Source organism: Ascaphus truei, chromosome 11 (genome assembly GCF_040206685.1).
Source record: "Ascaphus truei isolate aAscTru1 chromosome 11, aAscTru1.hap1, whole genome shotgun sequence".
Lineage (NCBI taxonomy): Eukaryota > Metazoa > Chordata > Amphibia > Anura > Ascaphidae > Ascaphus > Ascaphus truei.
In genome coordinates, this window is record NC_134493.1 from 9,904,851 (window position 1) to 9,928,882 (window position 24,032).

Consider the following 24,032-nt stretch of genomic DNA (forward strand, 5'->3'; position numbering starts at 1 on the left):
CCCTCTTGTTTTTGTTTTTAAAAGGCTTCTTCCTGGGGGGTGCTTCCCCAGAAGAGGGTGCCACTGTCTCTCCAGCCGGAGCTTCCTCCTGCTCCCCCGCACCCTGTACGGTGCTTACATTGGGGGTAAGGTGTTCTTGGGGGGGGACAGTGACAACAGAGGGTGACTGTTCTGGGGTGACTCTTTTCTTCTCCCTCTTTTTTGGGGGGAGAGGTTCAGATGTCACTGTTTGAGATGGAGCAGTGACATCTTCTGTGGTCCCAGGGGGGACCTGGGCTCTCAAGGGCTTTTCCTTCTCCCTCTGTTCTTTGGGGAGAGGTACAGACGTCACTGTTCCAGATAGGACAGCGACATCTCTTGTGGTCCCAGGACGGACCTGGGCCCCTGAGGGCCCCGCTGTGGTGGGCACAGCGGTACGGGGTGTCTTGGCAGAGGGAGGGGTGGGTGTAGGAGTTGGGATAGGTACTCTGTTCCCTTTGAGGCAACTCCTACGAGTATGCCCCAGCTCCTTGCACAAATAGCACCTTACCCCCTCCGTGCCATAGTACACGGTGTATGTTATGCCCTCGTAGCGCACCCCAAAAGAACCCTCCACAGATTCAGTGCTCCCCGGCAGCAGCAGTTGTACCTGCCGCCTAAATGAGAGCACATGCCTCAGCGCCCTATCTCTACAGCCCAAAGATAATTTTATTATGGGGGACTTAATGTCTCCCAGGGCTTGCAGGTATGGCTTCATGAGGCTATCTGGGATGAAGGGGGGCACATTTGACAGAATGACCTTTGTGCCTAACCCCTCCATGGGCTCTATAGGGATGTATTTTCCCCCTACACTGATGCCTTTCTGCACCAGGGTGTGAGTGGCAGCCAGCGTACGGAGGAAGAAAATGCCCCTCCCATACATTTTGCTGGCCGCCACAACAGCAGAGGGACCCACCACATCAGCCACAGCCCTCACATATATCTCCATGTTTAGGCCAGGAGACATTGGGCACCTCACCCCAAGCTTCCTGCTCAGACAGGGCGTGGCCCCAGCATTGTTGTTGCTGGGGCCTTCGCCTGCAACTGCCACATGCGCCCATGTTGGAACTGGGACTGCAGGGGTTACGCTGCTAACAGGTGCTGGGGGAGGCGTGGCCAGGGCACTGGAAGGACCAGGCCTAGGGCTGTGACTAAGAGTGTTGCTCCTAGGGGCCACAGTTTTTGGTGTTTTATATCCGGGCGTCGCCCCCGTTGCCGCACTTGTCCTATTCCCCTTTCCAGGCATGATAACAAATAAGCCTCTAAGTCAGGGGAGGGTATTGCTTAGGGAGAGAGGTACAGAGAGGAAACTGTCTCTTTAAGAAGAGATCTCTCTGCAAGGGGAAAAAACAGCAGCTTTTAAAAACCTGCTGCAGTTTTAAATCTTTTTCCCCTTATTGGTTACTCTCTCTCTGTTGTAATAAGCAAACACCACAATTTTACAAGTCTTTATAGAAAAGACACAGAGCTCTCAATTGCAAGTGAGAAAGGAATCAGGCTTAAGAAAACAAAAGAGTGAAATTGGAAGTTTAAACAACCAGTAAAAAACCTCCAGTAGTGAGGGAGGAGAGAGGGGGTAAGACTGCAGTTTTCCAGCCAGCTAAACTGCAGCTATGCTGGGTTAAAACACTGCAGCCCCTGGGTGAAAACCAAAAACGGTTTTTAATCCTGAAAATGCACCCAAAACCCTCTATAAAACTCCCAGTATACTCACAGTATACTCCCCCACAGATCCACAACAAAATATAACAAAAAAAAAAAAAAAATAAAAGAATAAAGCCGATTCCTTACCAAATGCCTGGGAGCTCTGCACATACGCTTCTGAATGGAAGGAGAAGCAGGATCCAGCCAGGAAAAAACACTCACAGCCAAACTGCAAGCAGGCAAGTTCCCCTGAGTGGAAGATGCTATGGAGTGAGCCCTTAACCATTTAAATGTGGGAGGGGGTGAGCTTAAATTAAGTAGGAGGTTGCCAACCTCCAATCAGCTATGACTAGCTGGACAAGAATTGTAAAACATACTGGACACCTAACAAGCTCCAATTAAACCCCCAAAATACCCACAACATATATATAAGCATATGAGTGTCAGAAGAGTGCTACTGAGCTGGCAATTGCATTAAAACCAGAGACATAACATAAAACACAGACAGAGCTCAGTTTTTAGCACATCTAGTGAGACTCATACACGGTACAGTGCCTAAATATATATGGAATAACTAATAAGTAAATGGTCTTTTAGTTTGACATTTTTGGCCAAAATTGTTGTAAGCCCCTGAGCCAACGCCAAGGCAGACCACATATCAGGGGTCCCTAACGCTAATATAAATTCTTAATAACCTGTTTAATAACAGGAAGAATGATTTATAGTAAATCTGTCAATTATATCTGGTTTTAATGCAATTGCCAGCTCAGTAGCACTCTTCTGACACTCATATGCTTATATATATGTTGTGGGTATTTTGGGGGTTTAATTGGAGCTTGTTAGGTGTCCAGTATGTTTTACTGAACAATGTTTATCCTGATATCTCCTGTCCTGACCCTGGCTTGTACAACGACGACGCTGTCTTCTCCTTTCCTGATCCTGCTACGTTTGACAACGAACTGCGCAATCCGGATCAGCCTGCGCGGTCTCAGGTCGGTGCTTTTACAACCCCACCTCAGCCACGCGGTCCGACCCAGGTTTGTGGCGAGCAGAACCCTGACACCCTGCCAGGAATACAGTGCTGCTGTGCCATTTGTATGGAGTGAGGGGATTGGGGTCCAAGACCCTACGTGTGGGACATTTAGCCTGCTCCTACTCTTTGTTGGGCATAAACTTTCACTGCAACTTCAGGATCGGAGAGATTGTATCGCTATGTGCAGGAGCAACTGTAATGTTCATGTGGTTATTGTTCTATTGTACATATGCTATACCTATCTTTTTTATTGTTAGTAAAATTATATGTTGTTTATTCCATCTTCAAGTGTGTGTTTAATGTGTTAGAATATAGTTTCTCCTAGGTGATAAAAACTCTGTTTTTAGGAAGGGCCTCTGTCAGGTGGAGGCACCGCCAAACTTTTTAAGGCCCAATCGCTCATTCAGCAAGGGCTCAGGATCCATCCAAAGTACCAACAGGTGAGTGCCAGGTACACCTTTTCTCGCCACCATGGGAAATAAACAGAAAAGTGTGCTAATATATAGAGATGGATGGATGGATGGATGGATGGATAGATATAGAGATAGATGTAGGGGCGGCTCAGTGAGTAAAGACACCGAGGGGCTCATGCAGAGAGCATAGATAAGGAAATAGCGCCATCTTCTGGCGAAAAAACTAGCCAGAAATCCTTAAACTCGGGAGAAAATGGCGCGATTTTTAAAAGTGCTCAGAAAATTTTTCAGAGCTGTAAAACTCGCCAAACTCGTGGCGAGAACCTGAAACTCGCCATGCTAATATAGCGTGGTATTCCAGAAGCTCCGAATCGCTGGAACACGCCAATATGTGCATTAGTATGGCGAGTTTCAAATAGCCAGGAAAAGTTGGCAATTAGCAGTTTTTTGCCGAAATGAGTTAACGACGTTCTCTGCATAACACCTTCACTAACGGCAAATCTGTGGCTATTTTACAGCCATTTTAAACTTTTTTAACGTTCCTCTCTGCATAAGCCCCTGAATCTGTAAACATTGATAATGAGTGGGAGCATGATTCAAATCCCAGTGTCAGCTCTTTGTGACCTGGGACAGTCACTTTATCTCCCTGTGCCTTATGCACCAAAAAACACATATGGCCAGATACAACTCCCTTAAAGTAGCGTTAAAATTGCACCCGCTATTAAAAAAAGTGGAGGGGAGAAACAAGGACATTGGAGCACAGCAAAAAGACAGGCTGGCGGCAGTGACTGCGTGCAAAAGCTTTATTCCGGCAACATTGCCATTAAAAACAGGACAGGTTCTCTGACGCGTTTCGTCTAAGAGACTTTTTCAAAGAGTGCTATACTGCAGCCAGGGGTGTTCCCTAAATACCCACAGACACCCACGTGATCAATTAGAAATCCCCGCCCCTGGCCGGTAATTTACAGGCCACTGGATAATTATGTAAATTAGAAGGGTGCTGCCCATCAAGTCCAATGGAGGGGAGTTTTAACCATATGGTTCCTGAATACATTTTGGGAAACTAATACTGTAAGGGTAGCAGGTCTATCCTCTGGCTGCCATAGCAAACTGATGCTCTCCACATATCAGTTTGCTATGGCAGCCAGAGGATAGACCTGCTACCCTTCTAATTTACATAATTATCCAGTGGCCTGTAAATTACCGGCCAGGGGCGGGGATTTCTAATTGATCACGTGGGTGTCTGTGGGTATTTAGGGAACACCCCTGGCTGCAGTATAGCACTCTTTGAAAAAGTCTCTTAGACGAAACGCGTCAGAGAACCTGTCCTGTTTTTAATGGCAATGTTGCCGGAATAAAGCTTTTGCACGCAGTCACTGCCGCCAGCCTGTCTTTTTGCTGTGCTCCAATGTCCTTGTTTCTCCCCTCCTCTTACCTACCTGCTCTGGGACGGATGCACGCTCCAGGAGAGCAGCGGTGAGGCCCCCTCCTCTGGAACGGACAGCCAACAGGCACTACACGAGCCAGCTACACGAGTCTCTGCACTCCCTGCTCGAGGACCCGCCGGGAACACGTGATCCGCCACAGAAGGAACCGCCGGATGGGAAAAGCACTCCGGTCAGGTTAGAGATCACTTTTCCTATACGGCGACCCAGATTGTGCCTTATTGTGCCCAAAAGAAGTTATTATTTCCTATCTAGGGGTACACACTCCGCTGCTCTCCCCTACTACCTCAAACATTGGCAAATCTGCCCTACCACTGCTACACTGAGGATTAAACAGTCCTCAATACCGACACCAATTTGAAGCACCACATTAGGGGTTTACTCCCTTATCTACCTATTAAAAAAAGTGAGAGGTTATTAGCATAATTTTAAGTACTGTAGGTATACACAAAATTGAATAAATAACTTAGTGGGTGCGATATTCAGTAAAAATAGCAATGCTGGAATTACTGTAACATGGCCATTAATAAATGTGTTAATGACACTGCATCATGATTACAGTAATACTATTTCTACCATAGGCTTCTTTAATAACTATTATTACAGAAGATTATGATAGAAATAACATTAATCCATGTGATGCCTGTGGTTAGCAAGGTACCAAAGGGGTTAATACATATACACACACATAGCAATGCTTTACTAGCCTCTAAGGTGGCCAAGGGAGGTAAGGGGGGTAGGTAGTAGAGTTTTAGGTTTATATTAATCCCTTTGTAGTCGACTGGTCATGAAAACCTGTGACTAGTTGACCCATGAGCTACTAATGGGATAATATTCACTTTAAAGTATTTAAATGAATATTTTATCATCTTTTTCAGGTTGGTTTAGCTTATATTGCCTATGTATATAATGACCAGTATATTGACCATATATATATAGCAAAGACAGGGATAACGCCCGCTTGGAGTAGGTGATTAAAGATTTGCAGTATTTCTGCTGTTCATCCCATTCCAATGTACATAACATTGCAGTAATATGGCAAAAAAAAAAATTAATTCTTTATTTATTGTCAACATTTTTATAACAGTGAACATATAACACAATATGATACACAACAAAACCAAACATCACAATACAACATACAAATTATAATAATCATAGATATAATTTGTTAAACAATAAATACAGTCACAATACAAAAACTAAACAAAATTCTCTTAAGCTAAAATCTGATAAGTCAATTCCATATTTAGTACACCCGTTTGTCCATAATATGGCTATTTTATAACCAATGTAATGCTTTTAATGAATCCGAATAAAGTGCTTTATTTTTGGAGAAGCAACGTTGATGCATCGTGCAACACATGATAAAAATAATGTCACTTTTTTGTGCCGATACTGCAATTTTAGGTTACCGCAGCTTGATCTATGCAGCCCACAGATTGCAAGCTTATCTGGGCAGGGACTGTGTCTGTAAAGAAATCCTATACACAGTGCTGAATACCACATGCACTATTGTAATTGTGAAGTTCTTTGAGCTCATTAGGAGAAACGTGCTGTATGAAATGAAGTTATTATTATTACTTTAATTAGCATCAAAGTAGCTAATACACCTAACCAAAGAGAAAAGAATGCTGCAGCAACTAAACTTAATTGAAGCAACAGTGCAGACAACGTATACATGCGCTGCTGGTGCCTCTGGCAGTGAACGGGTTGGAAAGGGAACACAAGTCCTGAAAAAATAACATAATAGGAATCATCAAAATGTTTTAATATTCTTAAATAATCTTATTAACTATTGAAGCATCTGAAAAACAGAAGGCTAAAACTTGATATAACATGTTTCAGTGTGAAAAGTACAGTGCGTGTTCATAACAATGTTTGCTCATTACAATGTGTGCCCATTACAAGGTGTGCCCATTACAATGTGTGCCCATTACAAGGTGTGCCCATTACAAGGTGTGCCCATTACAATGTGTGCCCATTACAATGTGTGCCCATTACAATGTGTGCCCAATACAATGTGTGCCCATTACAATGTGTGCCCAATACCATGTGTGCCCATTACAACATGTGCCCAAAACAATGTGTGCCCATTACAATGTGTGCCCAATACAATGTGTGCCCAATACAATGTGTGCACATAACAATGTGTGACCATTACAATGTGTGCCCATTACAACATGTGCCCAATATAATGTGTGCCCATTATAATGTGTGCCCATTACAATGTGTGCCCAATATTATGTGTGCCCAATACAATGTGTGCCCAATACAATGTGTGCCCATTACAATGTGTGCCCATTACCATGTGTGCCCATTACAATGTGTGCCCAATACAATGTGTGCCCATCACAATGTGTGCCCATTACAATGTGTGCCCATTACAATGTGTGCCCAATACAATGTGTGCCCATTACAATGTGTGCCCAATACAATGTGTGCCCAATACAATGTGTGCCCATTACAATGTGTGCCCAATACAATGTGTGCCCATTACAATGTGTGCCCATTACAATGTGTGCCCATAACAATGTGTGCCCATTACAATGTGTTCCCATTACAATGTGGGCCCAATACAATGTGTGCCCAATACAATGTGTGCCCAATACAATGTGTGCCCATTACAATGTGTGCCCATTACAATGTGTGCCCAATACAATGTGTGCCCATTACAATGTGTGCCCATTACAATGTGTGCCCAATGCAATGTGTGCCCATAACAATGTGTGCCCAATACAATGTGTGCCCAATACAATGTGTGCCCATTACAATGTGTGCCCATTACAATGTGTGCCCAATACAATGTCTGCCCAATACAATGTGTGCCCAATACAATGTGTGCCCATTACAATGTCTGCCCAATACAATGTCTGCCCAATACAATGTGTGCCCAATACAATGTGTGCCAATACAATGTGTGCCCATTACAATGTGTGCCAATACAATGTGTGCCCCGTACAATGTGTGCCCAATACAATGTGTGCCCATTACAATGTGTGCCCAATACAATGTGTGCCCAATACAATGTGTGCACCATTACATTGTGTGCTTAATACAATGTGTGCCCAATACAATGTGTGCCCAATACAATGTGTGCCCAATACAATGTGTGCCAATACAATGTGTGTCCAATACAATGTGTGCCCAGTACAATATGTGCCCAATACAATGTGTGCCCAATACAATGTGTGCCCATTACATTGTGTGCTTAATACAATGTGTGCCCAATACAATGTGTGCCCAATACAATGTGTGCCCATTACAATGTGTGCCCAATACAATGTGTGCCCAATACAATGTGTGCCCATTACATTGTGTGCTTAATACAATGTGTGCCCATTACTATGTGTGCCCAATACAATGTGTGCCCAATACAATGTGTGCCCATTACAATGTGTGCCCAATACAATGTGTGCCCATTACATTATTTGCTTAATACAATGTGTGCCCATAACTATGTGTGCCCAATACAATGTGTGCCCATTACAATGTGTGCCCAATACAATGTGTGCCCATTACATTATTTGCTTAATACAATGTGTGCCCATAACTATGTGTGCCCAATACAATGTGTGCCCAATACAATGTGTGCCCTTTACAATGTGTGCCCAATACAATGTGTGCCCATTACAATGTGTGCCCATTACGATGTGTGCCCAATACGATGTGTGCCCAATACGATGTGTGCCCAATACGATGTGTGCCCAATACAATGTGTGCCCAATACAATGTGTGCCCAATACAATGTGTGCCCAATACAATGTGTGCCCAATACAATGTGTGCCCAATACAATGTGTGCCCAATACAATGTGTGCCCAATACAATGTGTGCCCAATACAATGTGTGCCCAATACAATGTGTGCCCAATACAATGTGTGCCCAATACAATGTGTGCCCAATACAATGTGTGCCCAATACAATGTGTGCCCAATACAATGTGTGCCCAATACAATGTGTGCCCAATACAATGTGTGCCCAATACAATGTGTGCCCAATACAATGTGTGCCCAATACAATGTGTGCCCAATACAATGTGTGCCCAATACAATGTGTGCCCAATACAATGTGTGCCCAATACAATGTGTGCCCAATACAATGTGTGCCCAATACAATGTGTGCCCAATACAATGTGTGCCCAATACAATGTGTGCCCAATACAATGTGTGCCCAATACAATGTGTGCCCAATACAATGTGTGCCCAATACAATGTGTGCCCAATACAATGTGTGCCCAATACAATGTGTGCCCAATACAATGTGTGCCCAATACAATGTGTGCCCAATACAATGTGTGCCCAATACAATGTGTGCCCAATACAATGTGTGCCCAATACAATGTGTGCCCAATACAATGTGTGCCCAATACAATGTGTGCCCAATACAATGTATAATCTCAATTTGGGTATTGAGGGTCATTTAAATTACTAAGCAGTGCTATTCCAAAGGTATTTCTGGAGCCAGAAGATGTTTTATGGAATCGCACCTTCTGGGCCTAATTATTTTCTATTGTAACAGTTTTATCTGTCATATACTGTAGCATGGACATACTTGAAAATGAGAGGTAACTCTCAATGTATTACTTTCTGGTAAAACGCTTTATGAATAAACTGTTCTTTCTTTTTCTTATCTCCACTGTACTTTTGCACATTACAATGGAGACGTTTTGTGGGATCAGCATACTGTAAGAACATACATAGAAACAGCGGCAACAACAAAAAGTTGCGGTATGGACCAGACATGATACTGAAATGCAAGGTCAGTGAAATGATTTGACTTATCATTCTTGAGTAGAATGGGAGGGTGGGAGAGTAAGGGTGACACAGCATTAATGCAATATGGGCACGGCCTAGTAAAACCTCCTATAAATCTGAGGGGAGAGAACTCATACAGTATTTCCCAGAGCATTATACTTCTCCCATTAGAATCATCAGTTCTACCAACTCGCTCTAACGACAGCCACCATGGTTCAATGGACAGCCGCAGAGAAAGCAGCCATTACATCAGTATGGCAGAAAGTCAGCGTTGAGCAGGACGGCCAGGATGCACTGACCAGGTATCTAAAATATAGTGTTATTTCATTTCTTGTAAGTATTTCGAGACAGCAATATAGTATATGTAAATGATCATAAATACACAAACACATGCCTACAACAATAATATAAAATGTTATTTTCTTGAATACATCTAGTGCAATTTCCAAATGATCCTTTTAAACATACACATACCTAAAAAATAAGTTTTATATACTTAGTTATCTGTAAAAATCATGCAATATGCAAGTACTCAGCAAACTATTATTTCAGAAGAGGAAATATAAAATATTATTCCCCATTTAAAGACAATATATACAAAAAGATATATTAGGAATGCTACACTAAAAATAAACAAGAAATTGAAGAAACTGGCATAATATGTTCGTTAGAAGTAGATGCAAAAAAAATATGTATTTTGCATTTTGGTTTTATGCATTACACATTTAGGAAAAAATAAAGATTTGTTTTTTATTCTAGTGCAAATACGTCATTAAGATGCTGTCCAACATACAACCAAATTGAACTAAAAGTGATATGTTTACACCAATTGTCAGCATATATATTTATACTGAATATATTTAACTATATTAACTCTAACTGATATATTAAAACATATTATATATATACCTCCTGTACTGTATGTGATTTTAACATATAATATGTTTTAATATATCGGGCAAGTATAAATATTTTAATAATTTCAGAAAGTTGCTGCTGACAATGTGTAGAACCTGCATTTACAGTTTGGATTATCTATGCCTTATTGATCCTTTATTGGGGGCCTTTTCCTTATTGGCACAGAGGCATGGAATGACTTCAGTCATCCTGATTACCTACAGCAATCCTTGAGGTGGAGCAAACAAGATTATCTCTCTGGTATAAAAGTCCTTATTGTAACTGAAAACAAAGAAAGAAAAAAACATAATTTACAAAATAATTTAATTTTGTTTTCAAAAATGCGTATTTTATTTTACAAAGTGGAAATCACTACTGTAACTGTTAAATTATTAGACCAGTGGTGACAAACCTACTGCTCTCTTACACAAACAACCCCCCCTCCTCTCTCACGCAATCCCCCCTCCTCCTCTATCACTCAATTCTCCCATTCCTATCTCACGGAATTCCTCCCCTTGTCTTTCACTCAATTCTCCCCTCCTCTCTTACTTAGTCCTCTCTCACTCAATTCTCCCCTCTCCTCCCTCACTCAATTCCGCCTCTTCCTCTCTCACTCAATTCTCCCCTCTCCTCCTCTCTCACCCTCCTCTCTCTCTCACTCACCCCCCCTTCTCCCAGACATTAGTCTGTAATTTGGACATTAGATGTAAGTGGTACTGCACCTTTATGTTATTAATGTATCATTATTTAAACATTGTATAAATCCTCAGCAATTGAAACAATCTGATCATTTTGATCCCTAACTCTGATGTGTGGACTTATTCCTAAACTTGTGTTCTCTCTCTCTAGGCTGCTGATTGTGTATCCCTGGACTCAGAGATATTTCAGCACTTTTGGAAACCTTTCCAACCCAACCGCTATTGCTGGAAATGCTAAGGTGCGCGCCCACGGCAAGACGGTCCTGACCGCAGTAGGTACCACAGTTCAACATCTGGATGACATGAAGAGCTCTCTTGCCGGCCTCAGTGAGATTCACGCCAAGAAGCTGCTTGTGGATCCTGAAAACTTTAAGGTAAGTACTTGGTAATATCTATTCTATCCTGACAATCACTGAATTACAGTTGTTTACTAAATGTATAGAGATCAAACAGTACTTCTAGTGGAACAATCATGGAAATATATCCAGGGTGGTGCAACGGGAGCAATAAACGGAACCCCATTTCCTTAATTGATAGAACAAGAACAGGTGATGTTCCCAGCACTCAAAGACAAAATATGACAAGAATCCGTCAAAAATAAATTTTTACTGATTTAAATGAGATACATATATCAGTGCAATATGTGTATAAACACAATGTCAACAGAAATGCACACATGACCAAAATGGTAAATAAACACACCGAATAAGGCTGCGTCCCCGCTAGCGCTGAGCGGGTGGCGTTTGCCGAGTTCACTTTGTGCAAAGTGAATTCTCACGTCCCCACATACGCGGCGCGCGTATCTGGGGACGTGTGTGGGTACACACGCTCTCCCAAGCTTGGCACTTGGGAAGTCAAAAAAAGTGTTTTCAAAGCGCACTCAATAGGCCCCCATGCAACCCCCCGTGCGCTTGCAAAATTTGCAGGACACCCGCACTTATGCTTGGAGAGTTGGTGACGTCACCACTCAAACATGAGCGCGGCCAGCGCTAGCTGGGCCACAAACTTAGGGTAACAAAAATAGAGACAAAGTTTTACCTCTGTTTTGCAGCCGTGAGACTGGTAATTTCTCACGTGGTAATTAATTGAACCCCTCATCCCAGGTAGTGTTGGCCGATGTTATCCAAAATGTAGAATGCATTATGTTTTTGAGGGACAATTTGGCTTTTTTTAGTGATATTGCCTAATTGTATTGAAAGCCATTAGAGGCTCAAAATACTCCAGTTTGTTCAATACTGTCACTGTCCCTTTTTGGGGGATTTGCACATGTTACAATTTACAACTTTGCAAGATACTATAATATGTATGTAATGGTATGCAAATATTATATTAACTTTATAAACCTACAATTCATAAATAATACTATATATATATATATATATATATATATATATATATATATATATATATATATGTATATATATATATATATATAATATTTAAAAATGTATTTATGAATTATAGGTTTATAAAATTAATTGATGAAACATTGATGTCAGACAAAATCTCAGCATTGAAGAAATAAATGAATAATAATGTTTTGTTTTTTATTTCCAGCGCCTTGGAGAAATGTTGGTGGTCGTCTTGGCTTCTAAACTGGGATCTGCTTTCACTCCTCAAGTTCAAGCTGCCTGGGAGAAATTTATTGCTGTTCTGGTTGCTGGTCTTAACCAAAGCTATCATTAAATGTGTGCACCACTTTTTGTTCAGAAATTTGCATTCCATGGTAATAGCTGAGATTGCAGCTCATTGTATGTACATACTATAACAACTTTATAATAAAAAGTACATTTAATATACATCTCTGCTATTAAGTGAATATGTAATAATACTTCTATGTACAGTATACCGGATTTAAAACTTCAGATTTGTTCAGATAAATATATAAGAGAAACACGTGGCTTCTGTTTCAGCTAAACACTGGGGCTGTAGGTAGTGATAAGGTATATTGTTAAGAAAGAGAATGGATCCCCATTATACCATGCACACCACCTTAATGAAGTTGATCACATTTACAGGAAAGAGAGTGTGTTAGCCTCCTCCACTAATAGAGAATATGTTTATTTACAATTTAGGACATAAAGGAAAATTATTTTAAAATCAAACTCTCATAGTACTCAATATGTTAAGAAACCCAGCAGTGAATGGTTCCTGCCAATAGTACAATAATTACACATAAATTTGATATAGTGCCTCAGCTTATCATTAGGTATTCTCCTAGAAATACATTGGATAACTTTGTGTCCAAAAATCAAGTGCAGTAATGTACAGTGGTGTAATAGTGAATACATTAAATAAAGTGATAAGGAATAAACCTCTATTTGACTGGGGTGTGTGTGACTAAATAATGTGAATAAGGAGACACAATATAGTTGTCCAAATATTTGCTGACTTGTTAACAGCTGGATCTATACACTTGTATATGGAAATTGGCCTTATGCCAGCTTAGTCTGATCACGTTATCTATATACCTCGTTAGGTACTTAGATCAAAAGAGGTTTTGTTCCCTCATATATTGATCCAATATACCTTTCAGGGAATGAAATACACCGCAATTTGTATAGTCATAGCGGTTCATTCATAAACACTGAGAGTGTATAATACCAAGACGATATACATGCTGGTAGCAAAATATCTCCCCCTTTCCAATGTAAACCCCCCAACAACCAGAGGGGGGGGGGGTGGGGATGGCTACTAGCAGAATGATTCCTATAGTGTTACTTTGTGTGTATTTGAGATCAACCTCACCATGAATACATCTACCTATGATAGCTCCATAGGTCTACGTGTATATCATAATAAACACTTGTTCAACTCGCCAGCACTTTGCAGAGTGCTTGTAACATAGTGCTGCCGACACGCTGTGTCAATTGTGTATACTTCGTCCATCAGTCTGGTTAATGATGGCTAAAGTATACGCCCTGCTAGCCACTGTCAGTACAACCCTCCAAAACACAGAGGGAGAGTGGGAAGGGAGGGGAGGGAGAGGGGAAGGGAGGGGAGGGAGAGGGGGAAGGGAGGGTAGGGAGAGGGGAAGGGAGGGGAGGGAGAGGGGAAGGGAGGGTAGGGAGAGGGGAAGGGAGGGGAGGGAGAGGGGAAGGGAGGGGAGGGAGAGGGGAGGGGAGGGAGAGGGGAAGGGAGGGAGAGGGGAAGGGAGGGGAGGGAGAGGGGAAGGGAGGGGAGGGAGAGGGGAAGGGAGGGGAGGGAGAGGGGAAGGGAGGGGAGGGGAGGGAGAGGGGAAGGGAGGGGAGGGAGAGGGGAAGGGGGGAGGGAGAGGGGAAGGGTGGGAGGGAAAGGGGGGAGAGGGGAAGGGGGGATAGTGGAAGGAAGGGGGAGAGGGGAAGGAAGGGGGGAGAGGGGAAGGATGGGGGGGGGGGGAGAGGGGAAGGATGGGGGGGGAGAGGGGAAGGATGGGGGGGAGAGGGGAAGAGGGGGAAAGGGGGAGGGGAAGGGGCGGGAGATGGGAAGGGGGAGGGGGGAAAGGGGGTAAGGTGGAGAGGGTAAGGGAGTGGGAGAGCGGACGGGGGGATTAAAGCTGGTGCCTGTTAGCAGAGAGAATCTTATGATGTGTGTGCTCGCATGGCCCTAATAGACCTGGCGCTGAGCTTCCCTGCTAGTGGACGCCTCACGGGCCCACAACAAAGTTTAAACTTGCTAGACTATTCCAAAGTACTGAGCGTTTGTATCATGGTATCACCATAGCGCTATGAGACAATTGACACAGCGTGTCGGCAGCAATATGTTACAGACACTCTGCAAAGTGCTGGCGAGCTGAACACGTGTTTATTATTATGATATAGACCTATGGAGCTATCATAGGTAGATGTATTCATGGTGAGGTTGATCTCAACTACGCACACAGTAACACTATAGGAATCATCCTGCTAGTAGCCATCTCCCTCTCCCCCCCCCTCCCTCTGGTTGTTGGGGGGTTTACATTGGAAAGGGGGAGATATTTAGCTACCAGCAAGCATATGATCTTGGTAATATACACTCTCAGTGTTTATGAATGAACTGCTATGACTATACAAATAGCGGTGTATTTCATTCCCTGAAAGGTATATTGGATTAATATATGAGGGAACAACACCTCTTTTGATCTCAGTACCTAACGAGGTATACAGATAACGTGATCAGATTAAGCTGGCATAAGGCCAATTTCCATATACAAGTGTATAGATCCAGCTGTTAACAAGTCAGCAAATATTTGGACAACTATATTGTGTCTCCTTATTCACATTATTTAGTCACACACACCCCAGTCAAATAGGGGTTTATTCCTTATCACTTTATTTAATGTATTCACTATTACACCACTGTACATTACTGCACTTGATTTTTGGACACAAAGTTATCCAATGTATTTCTAGGAGAATACCCAATGATAAGCTGAGGCGCTATATCAAATTTTTGAGTGTGTAATTATTGTACTATTGGCAGGAACCATTCACTGCTGGGTTTCTTAACATAGTGAGTACTATGAGAGTTTGATTTTAAAATAATTTTCCTTTATGTCCTAAATTGTAAATAAACATTTTCTCTATTAGTGGAGGAGGCTAACACACTCTCTTTCCTGTAAATGTGATCAACTTCATTAAGGTGGTGTGCATGGTATAATGGGGATCCTTTCTCTTTCTTGTTTAGATAAATGACTTAAATACATTTGTATAATACATTTAGGTGTTGTTTGCTGAAGATTTAATTTTAAAATTATTGGGTGCTAAAGTAATTATAAAATAGAAAAAAAGGTAAAATCCTTGGAAAACCATTTAAAATCCTAGATCACCTTGAGCGTCGGCCGAAAGGGATTTGTAAATCTGTATCCAATGTATTTACTTCAGCATTTGTGTGCTGTTTTGTGTCACGTAATGCAACATATTGCTATTTAGTTGAAGGGAAAAGGGTGCGTGTTTAGGGGCATATTCTACAGTCTTGCCCTGCCACACATTAACCACACATACTAACTCATTACAAACTTAAAGTTACACCTATTATTTACCCATTTATTTGTCTCATTCCTATAGGAATGTAGTTCGCCCCATTTTTCTTTAATATCTTCATTTACAAACACTGACTATTCATTTCAGGAGCATTTTCATAGGAACGTTCTAATATCAACATCACTAAATATTTTATAGTAACTGAAAAATATATAAATATATATTTATTTATATTTGTGTATCTATATATATAGTCCATTGGGCTCAATTAAATGTTAATACATATTTTTAGAGTAATAAATATATATATAGCAAGTCGATTTGGCTCAGGAACTTCACTGCAAGAAGTCTGGTGTGGGTGCACAGTATGCACGAGTAACCGTGTAAAATACTCAAATATAGGTAAAAGGCACTCCACAATTCAAAAACGTGATATATTTATTGGCCCGTTTTGGTTCTGGGGCCAAAAATCAGTCTAAGGATTGTTACAGTTTCAATCCGGGCAAATGAATCCAAACCCGCCATTGGATACAACCCGCTGGCGAATTATAACAATGCATTCTGCGGATTCCCCAATCCGCTGATGGATACTTGCAATCCAATCCATGGATTCGCGGATTGGATTCTTAAAATCCGTCAGCGGATTGCGGAATCTGTGGAATGTAGTGCCAATACAAACAGAAAATCCGCAAAAAGCGAATCGCCCTTTTTGAGATTGATCCGCGGAAATCCCCGGACCAAAGGAACCGGGTGATCAGCGCCGGATCCAAATCCAACCAAAAAATCCCCCATCTCTAGTTTTAATATGAAATGAGTAAGTGATACATATAGTATATCTACTGTATGTATAGTCTGTTTCATTTACTAACATTCACAACACGGCCTATTCAATAATATACTGTGTGCGCCTGCTCCTTTCATTATCATTAAATGTAATAAAATACAAGTAAGACGGCATATACAAGTCTATTTGTACATGTGATGGGATTCCTTTGCTGTGATAAATATAAAGTGCTGTTTTTGCATTAGTGTTGCAGCTGGGAGACTAATAAATACAGTAACCCAGTTTGGGTACAAATCAGTTTTAAGACATTTAATAGAATACATATTAAGGCAGAGAAAGTCCAATTTTTGGCAAGTCCCAAGTAACTTATATACTGTCGCGGCCGAGTTTATTCTTACCTTTACCCGGTCTCGGCCGTGACAGATACCGGGCGCGCGCCGAGATGTCTCGCACGTGCGCCGGAGCCTCGGGGGATCGGTCCTCCGATCGAGGCACCCCCCTCCCCTCTCCGGATCCGCCGGAGCCCCCCACCGCATCCCCCACATCGCGGGACACCAGGGCTCCCTTTCGGGGAGCCCTGGGCACGCACGCCATGCGCGCACGCTCCCGAAGAAGCGTGACCGCGCATCGATGATGCGCGGCACGCCGAGGGAAAGAAACGAGCCAGCCGGGAAACCTCCCGGCTTGCGGCTCCAGCCTACGTAGAATAAAGTGTGTCGCCTGTGTACCTCCCCAAACACTCCTTTATACAACAGGGGGGATACGTGTGCACAAAACTACACACACCTGACATACCTGGGAAATATGCTAATGCAAAACATTTACATAAACTTAGCAAATAGAAATGAGCAGTAGGTGTTAGTTTTGAGCACATGTATCTCCCCCGCTTCCCCCCCTTCTCATATTTAATTATAATGGATGTTACTGTTAATAATATGCAAAATAGGAATTTTCCCTAACAAAACCTATCCAATACCGTAGTCGAACGCATCGGTCTGCACAAGGAAATGCTTTGTGTAATCTGGTGCTGCCAGGTTTGGAGCACTAGCCAGTGCTGTCTTCAATGCCTGGAAGGCTTCCACACAGGCAGGAGATCAGGCTACCAGAACCGAGAGTCATTTCTGCCTTTTCAGTCAGGAGTTTGGCAAGGGCACTATACTGTGGGACAAACTTTCTGTAATAGCCACCATTGGGTGTAGGGGGTAGTTGCCCCAAGGGTGGGGGGGTTAGGCATCTCGGGTGGTTAGCAGGAATGGTTAACCCCTTCATTACCATAGCAGTGTAACGGAGTGCTCACCACAAACAAGGCGTGACCGCGAGGCCGAGGTGGGGTTTGTATATAACACCAACCCACAGCCGCATGGGAGCGTCTGGAGTGTAGATAGGTCGAGGTAGCCGGGTTGGGGTTGGAGAGGTATGGATGGTCAGAGATACTTGCCGAGGTCGGGGTTGGTAAGGTGCGGATCATTGAAGGTACTTAGCCGTTGTCAGGATTGGAGAGGTGCGGATCGTCGTGGTATTTTGTCGAGGTCGGGGTTGGAGAGGTGCGGATCGTCGTTGGTAGCCGAGGTCAGGAGTTTAGAAGAGCAGAATCCAGAAGAATAGCCGAGGTCAGAAGCAGAGGAACTAGAAACCGTAATGCAAGACAAGACTGTGGAGGCAAGGGTAGCAGTTAACACTTCGCACATAGGAAGGTTTATGCTTAGCCGATTTGCCAGTGGGCCGGCTGAGCATATATAGGATACATGGACCAATGAGGTAACAGGCTGGAGGAGGCGCGTCAGAGAGACTGGTTTAGTGGGCAATAAATGCACTTATAGCACGCTACTGTCTGACCTGCTATTCCCAAAGTAGTGCGCTATAATGGCTTTTTTTACGCCCCAAAATAGTCAGAGACAAAAAAAGTCATCTGATAGGCCAAAAAAAGGCAAAAGCGCATTTTTTTGCCAGTAACCCCAATTCACAAAGCTGTGATTAGTTTATCGTTGTATAAAAGCTCGCCATATTTTTTTCACCAGCTAAAGGCTGGCGCATAAAAGATTGAAAGATGCATAAAAGCATGTTTTTTTTCAGCACTGGAATCAATCCTGAGGCCGACAGGGGTCTCCGGGTGGTTCCCGTTGGTATCCGGGGGCCCCACGGGTGTCCTAGGGTCCTCGGTGGTCCCCACAGGTGTCTGGGGTCCTCCAGGTGGTCCCCACGGGTGATGGGGACAGCCTTCATCCTAGAAGGGGTAAATGCAAGTTTTATGGAGGCCCCCAGACACTTGCAGGACACCTGAGGACCCCTGGACACCTGTGGGGGCCCCGGACATACGCAGGGACCACCTGGAGGCCTTCAGACACCCACGGGACCTCCCGAGGACCCACGGACAAACGTGGGGACCCTGGACACAGGCAGGGACCACCTGGAGGCCCCAACACACCTGCAGGGACCATCCGAGGACCCCCGCCGACCTCTTGTATCAATCCTGTAAAGAAAAAATGGTTTCATGTGTGGGCACAGGGGGTGGGTTGTGTATTTGTTGGTAGTACATATCGTAATGTTTAATTGGGGCAGAGGGGGTGAGTGAAGGGCCAAGTACCCCCTTCACTAATCCCCTCTGTCCCCAATAAACCTGCTGTGCCTTAACCCCTTCATTGCCTTAGCGTCTAGCCACTAAGGTAATGGGAGCTGCTTGAAATATAATTTTACTAATAGTGTGCGGGAGCAGGGGATCTCCTGAGCTAAACCGTTTTCATTTCAGCCTCAGGGACCCCTTGCTTCCCGAGTTACAGGCCCTGGTACGGGGCATCATGTGCCAGTATCGATACCATTTTTAAATCGACCGCGCCACTTGGCCGGGGGATTTAAATAATTGAGGAAATACCGGTACCCCAGTACCAGAGCAGGGTGTCTTCTGAGGTGAACCACATTGATTCACATGGATCCGCACTCCCCTCTACTGAAGACTTTTCTACCTGCCGTAGGCCAGACCCACTAGGCCCCAGGTAGGTTCCTGGGCTACTTTCAGGTTGTATATATGAGAGATAGGGAAGTCTCTATATTGGTAGTGCTGCATATAGATGTTTCACAGACTGATTGAATTCTGGAAGATTGCAATCAGGATCCAGGGCAGGATCCAGGGATCAGGGCCGCCAACATGGTGGGTCTGCTGGGGTTGGTGTCCCGGGCCTGGTGACTCAGGGGGCCCGGCCACCCGCGGCCACCACTGGGCTGTGTCAGAAAAAAAAAGGTGTCTGAAAAAAAACGGCCTTCAAAAAAAAAAATTGAGGACAGGAGATCCAATCAGGGCCCTTTTTATGGGTGGAGAGTGGGACCGACTAGTAGCTAATATAAGCAACTGCACAGGTGGGAGAAACATGTTTGAATATTCCCAACTGTTCTGCTGCTTAACAGTATTCAAATACACTGTTCAGTTTACACACAAGTAAATACTGTTATCTGTGTACCATGTGTCTGTTTGTCTGACTGTATCACCCTGTTACTGTTGTGTGTATGTCTGTGCACAGTATACTCTGCCGTCTCTGTGTTTGCCTGTCTCTGTACTAGTGTTCGTGTCACTCGTGTGTCGTCTGTCCCTTCCCAGTTCCCGGCACTCTGTCCTGGCGTGCTTCAGCCTGCAGGGCCCGGACCCCCCACATGCATCCTCACCCGCCCCAGGCCCTACCAGCATCCTTCTCCGCTCCACCTGCAGACCCCACCCCCACCATCCCAAGGCCCCTACCGGCATCCCCTCAGCTCCCCCATCCAGGTCCTGCCGCCCGGCATCCTTCCCCACCCGTCAGTCCCAGGCCCTACTTTCCCCTCCCTCCGCCTCCCCCCCGCATACCGGCACCCACCATCCTCCGCGGCCCGCCATCTGAGTCCTACCACTGGCTCCAGATACGGGCGGGCCCACGTGACCCGGGCTTGATGCTCCTAGTGCCCTCAGACACCTCACCGGCCGCCGGACCCCACAGCCACCGGTTCTGACCATCCCCAAGGTATAAATACCAGATATATACAAGTGGTTCAATCAACCAAACAGTACAGGTAAGTAATCGCTCCCATCACTGTGGGAGGACAATTACCACTAAAACGCCTAATGGCAAAATAATAAATACTTTATTTAACATAAATGAGGGACTAACAACATAAAGCGCTCGCTCTAAACTAAATAAAAACAATTAAAATGTGAATGTTGGCATGACGTCATTGCGTTGACGTCGTGGAGGAGGAAGTATCTGGTGAGACCAGTCCATGTTATTTTGGTAGCTGCGGGATATATATCGCTACAGTAATTTGCTATATGGTGTAATTTATATCCACCCACTGTGAAAACGGGTTATTATGCCAATGACTAATGTGTAGATTGTACAGCCATCGGCACATGTAGTGTCTATCCCACCATTTTGATTACTAAGTGTGCAGCATTGAATTTCATTGGGGTTCATGTCCTATATATTGTGTTAAGACTGTGGATACACTAGAAGGACAATAAATATCTGTATACTAACAGCTGTACACTTGCTTTGTATACATGTACTGTATCTATACCCACATATGCACACTTATGTCATTAGTATGAGTGGAGACTGATCAGCAGCACCCATTTAGGTATTAACCATTTATGTGCCGCACCACTCACATGCAGCTCCAGCAGTAACCCATTTGACTGCCTATTGTGACTGCACCAGCTACATTCACATTTTAATTGTTTTTATTTAGTTTAGAGCGAGCGCTTTATGTTGTTAGTCCCTCATTTATGTTAAATAAAGTATTTATTATTTTGCCATTAGGCGTTTTAGTGGTAATTGTCCTCCCACAGTGATGGGAGCGATTACTTACCTGTACTGTTTGGTTGATTGAACCACTTGTATATATCTGGTATTTACACCTTTTGCATTAACCTTAGCCTATTGTGCAGCTACTGAGGATCTTTTTGTGGAGGACTCTAAGCCTCCTCTATCTATGTATGTGTGTTCACCTTATCCTCTTTGCACCGGCTGGTATAAGAGTATTATTATTATACTCCATGCTTTCCCATATACTATCAGGGTGAGCGGTAGACCACAAGTTATGTATACATCCCCAAGGTATGTCTACTTTTTATATGTATTGGGGGGTGGGGGTCTTTTATATGTATTCGGAGGGAGTGGGGGCTTCTTTATACAGTATGTATTGAGGCTTTTTTATACTGTATGCATTGGAGTGTTTTATATGCATTGGGACTTTTTATATATGCATAGGTTTTTTTTATGTATTGGGGGGGTTTGTATATATGTGGGGGTTGTGGATTTTTTTGTATGTATTTGGGGGGTTTGTATATATGTGGGGGTTGTGGATTTTTTTGTATGTATTTTGGGGTGGGAAGTTTATTGCATTGAGGATGGGTTTTTTTGGTATATGTTTTGTGGGTGGGGAATTATATGAGGGGGAGGGAATTGAGTGAGAGTGGTGTAATTAACGGAAGGGGGAGAGGAGAGAAGGGGGCGAGGGAGTGGGAAAAGAAGGAGTAGGGGAGAGAAATACATGGGAGCTGGGGGGCAGGGATTGAGGGAGAGTGGGGTAATTGATGGAGGGGGGAGAGTGAGAGGTGAGATGGAGAGGAGAGAAATACATGGGAAAGGGAGGGAAATAGAGGGGGCTCGTGAGGTGTAAAATAGGGCTCACAACACTGCTAGGTAGGTGTGCTGTGGTGGGGGGGGCTATGGGCAGGGGGCTGTGGGGGGGAGCCTGCTCCTTGCATTTGTCCTGGGCCCCAAGATTTCTGTTGGAGGCCCTGCCAGGAATACAGTGCTGCTGTGCCATTTGTATGGAGTGAGGGGATTGGGGTCCAAGACCCTACGTGTGGGACATTTAGCCTGCTCCTACTCTTTGTTGGGCATAAACTTTCACTGCAACTTCAGGATCGGAGAGATTGTATCGCTATGTGCAGGAGCAACTGTAATGTTCATGTGGTTATTGTTCTATTGTACATATGCTATACCTATCTTTTTTATTGTTAGTAAAATTATATGTTGTTTATTCCATCTTCAAGTGTGTGTTTAATGTGTTAGAATATAGTTTCTCCTAGGTGATAAAAACTCTGTTTTTAGGAAGGGCCTCTGTCAGGTGGAGGCACCGCCAAACTTTTTAAGGCCCAATCGCTCATTCAGCAAGGGCTCAGGATCCATCCAAAGTACCAACAGGTGAGTGCCAGGTACACCTTTTCTCGCCACCATGGGAAATAAACAGAAAAGTGTGCTAATATATAGAGATGGATGGATGGATGGATGGATAGATGGATGGATGGATGGATGGATGGATGGATGGATAGATAGATATAGAGATAGATATAGGGGTGGCTCAGTGAGTAAAGACACTGAGGGGCTCATGCAGAGAGCATAGATAAGGAAATAGCGCCATCTTCTGGCGAAAAAACTAGCCAGAAATCCTTAAACTCGGGAGAAAATGGCGCGATTTTTAAAAGTGCTCAGAAAATTTTTCAGAGCTGTAAAACTCGCCAAACTCGTGGCGAGAACCTGAAACTCGCCATGCTAATATAGCGTGGTATTCCAGAAGCTCCGAATTGCTGGAACATGCCAATATGTGCATTAGTATGGCGAGTTTCAAATAGCCAGGAAAAGTTGGCAATTAGCAGTTTTTTGCCGAAATGAGTTAACGACGTTCTCTGCATAACACCTTCACTAACAGCAAATCTGTGGCTATTTTACAGCCATTTTAAACTTTTTTAACGTTCCTCTGTGCATAAGCCCCTGAATCTGTAAACATTGATAATGAGTGGGAGCATGATTCAAATCCCAGTGTCAGCTCTTTGTGACCTGGGACAGTCACTTTATCTCCCTGTGCCTTATGCACCAAAAAACACATATGGCCAGATACAACTCCCTTAAAGTAGCGTTAAAATTGCACCCGCTATTAAAAAAAGTGAGAGGTTATTAGCACAATTTTAAGTACTGTAGGTATACACAAAATTGCATAAATAACTTAGTGGGTGCGATATTCAGTAAAAATAGCAATGCTGGAATTACTGTAACATGGCCATTAATAAATGTGTTAACACTGCATCATGATTACAGTAATACTATTTCTACCATAGGCTTCTTTAATAACTATTATTACAGAAGATTATGATAGAAATAACATTAATCCATGTGATGCCTGTGGTTAGCAAGGTACCAAAGGGGTTAATACATATACATACACATAGCAATGCTTTACTAGCCTCTAAGGTGGCCAAGGGAGGTAAGGGGGGTAGGTAGTAGAGTTTTAGGTTTATATTAATCCCTTTGTAGTCGACTGGTCATGAAAACCTGTGACTAGTTGACCCATGAGCTACTAATGGGATAATATTCACTTTAAAGTATTTAAATGAATATTTTATCATCTTTTTCAGGTTGGTTTAGCTTATATTGCCTAT

The 24,032-nt window shown here is 43.4% G+C and overlaps 1 protein-coding gene across 1 annotated transcript; it reads left to right on the forward strand.

Annotated features, from left to right (window-relative positions):
* The first annotated feature begins 9,227 nt into the window (after positions 1–9,227).
* Positions 9,228–12,589, forward strand: LOC142462933 (hemoglobin subunit beta-2-like). Its single transcript, XM_075565149.1, has 4 exons — positions 9,228–9,312; positions 9,480–9,610; positions 11,055–11,277; positions 12,461–12,589. The coding sequence occupies exons 1-4, from the start codon at positions 9,295–9,297 to the stop codon at positions 12,587–12,589; spliced, it is 501 nt and encodes a 166-aa protein (XP_075421264.1). The 5' UTR covers positions 9,228–9,294.
* The last annotated feature ends 11,443 nt before the right edge of the window (positions 12,590–24,032 follow it).

What these genes read in the sequence shown, in the direction of transcription:
- LOC142462933 (XM_075565149.1), top strand. An exon ending in GGCCAGGATGCACTGACCAG is followed by an intron (nt 9,611 to 11,054) that starts GTATCTAAAATA and finishes CTCTCTCTCTAG; the next exon opens with GCTGCTGATTGTGTATCCCT. An exon ending in TGGATCCTGAAAACTTTAAG is followed by an intron (nt 11,278 to 12,460) that starts GTAAGTACTTGG and finishes TTTTATTTCCAG; the next exon opens with CGCCTTGGAGAAATGTTGGT.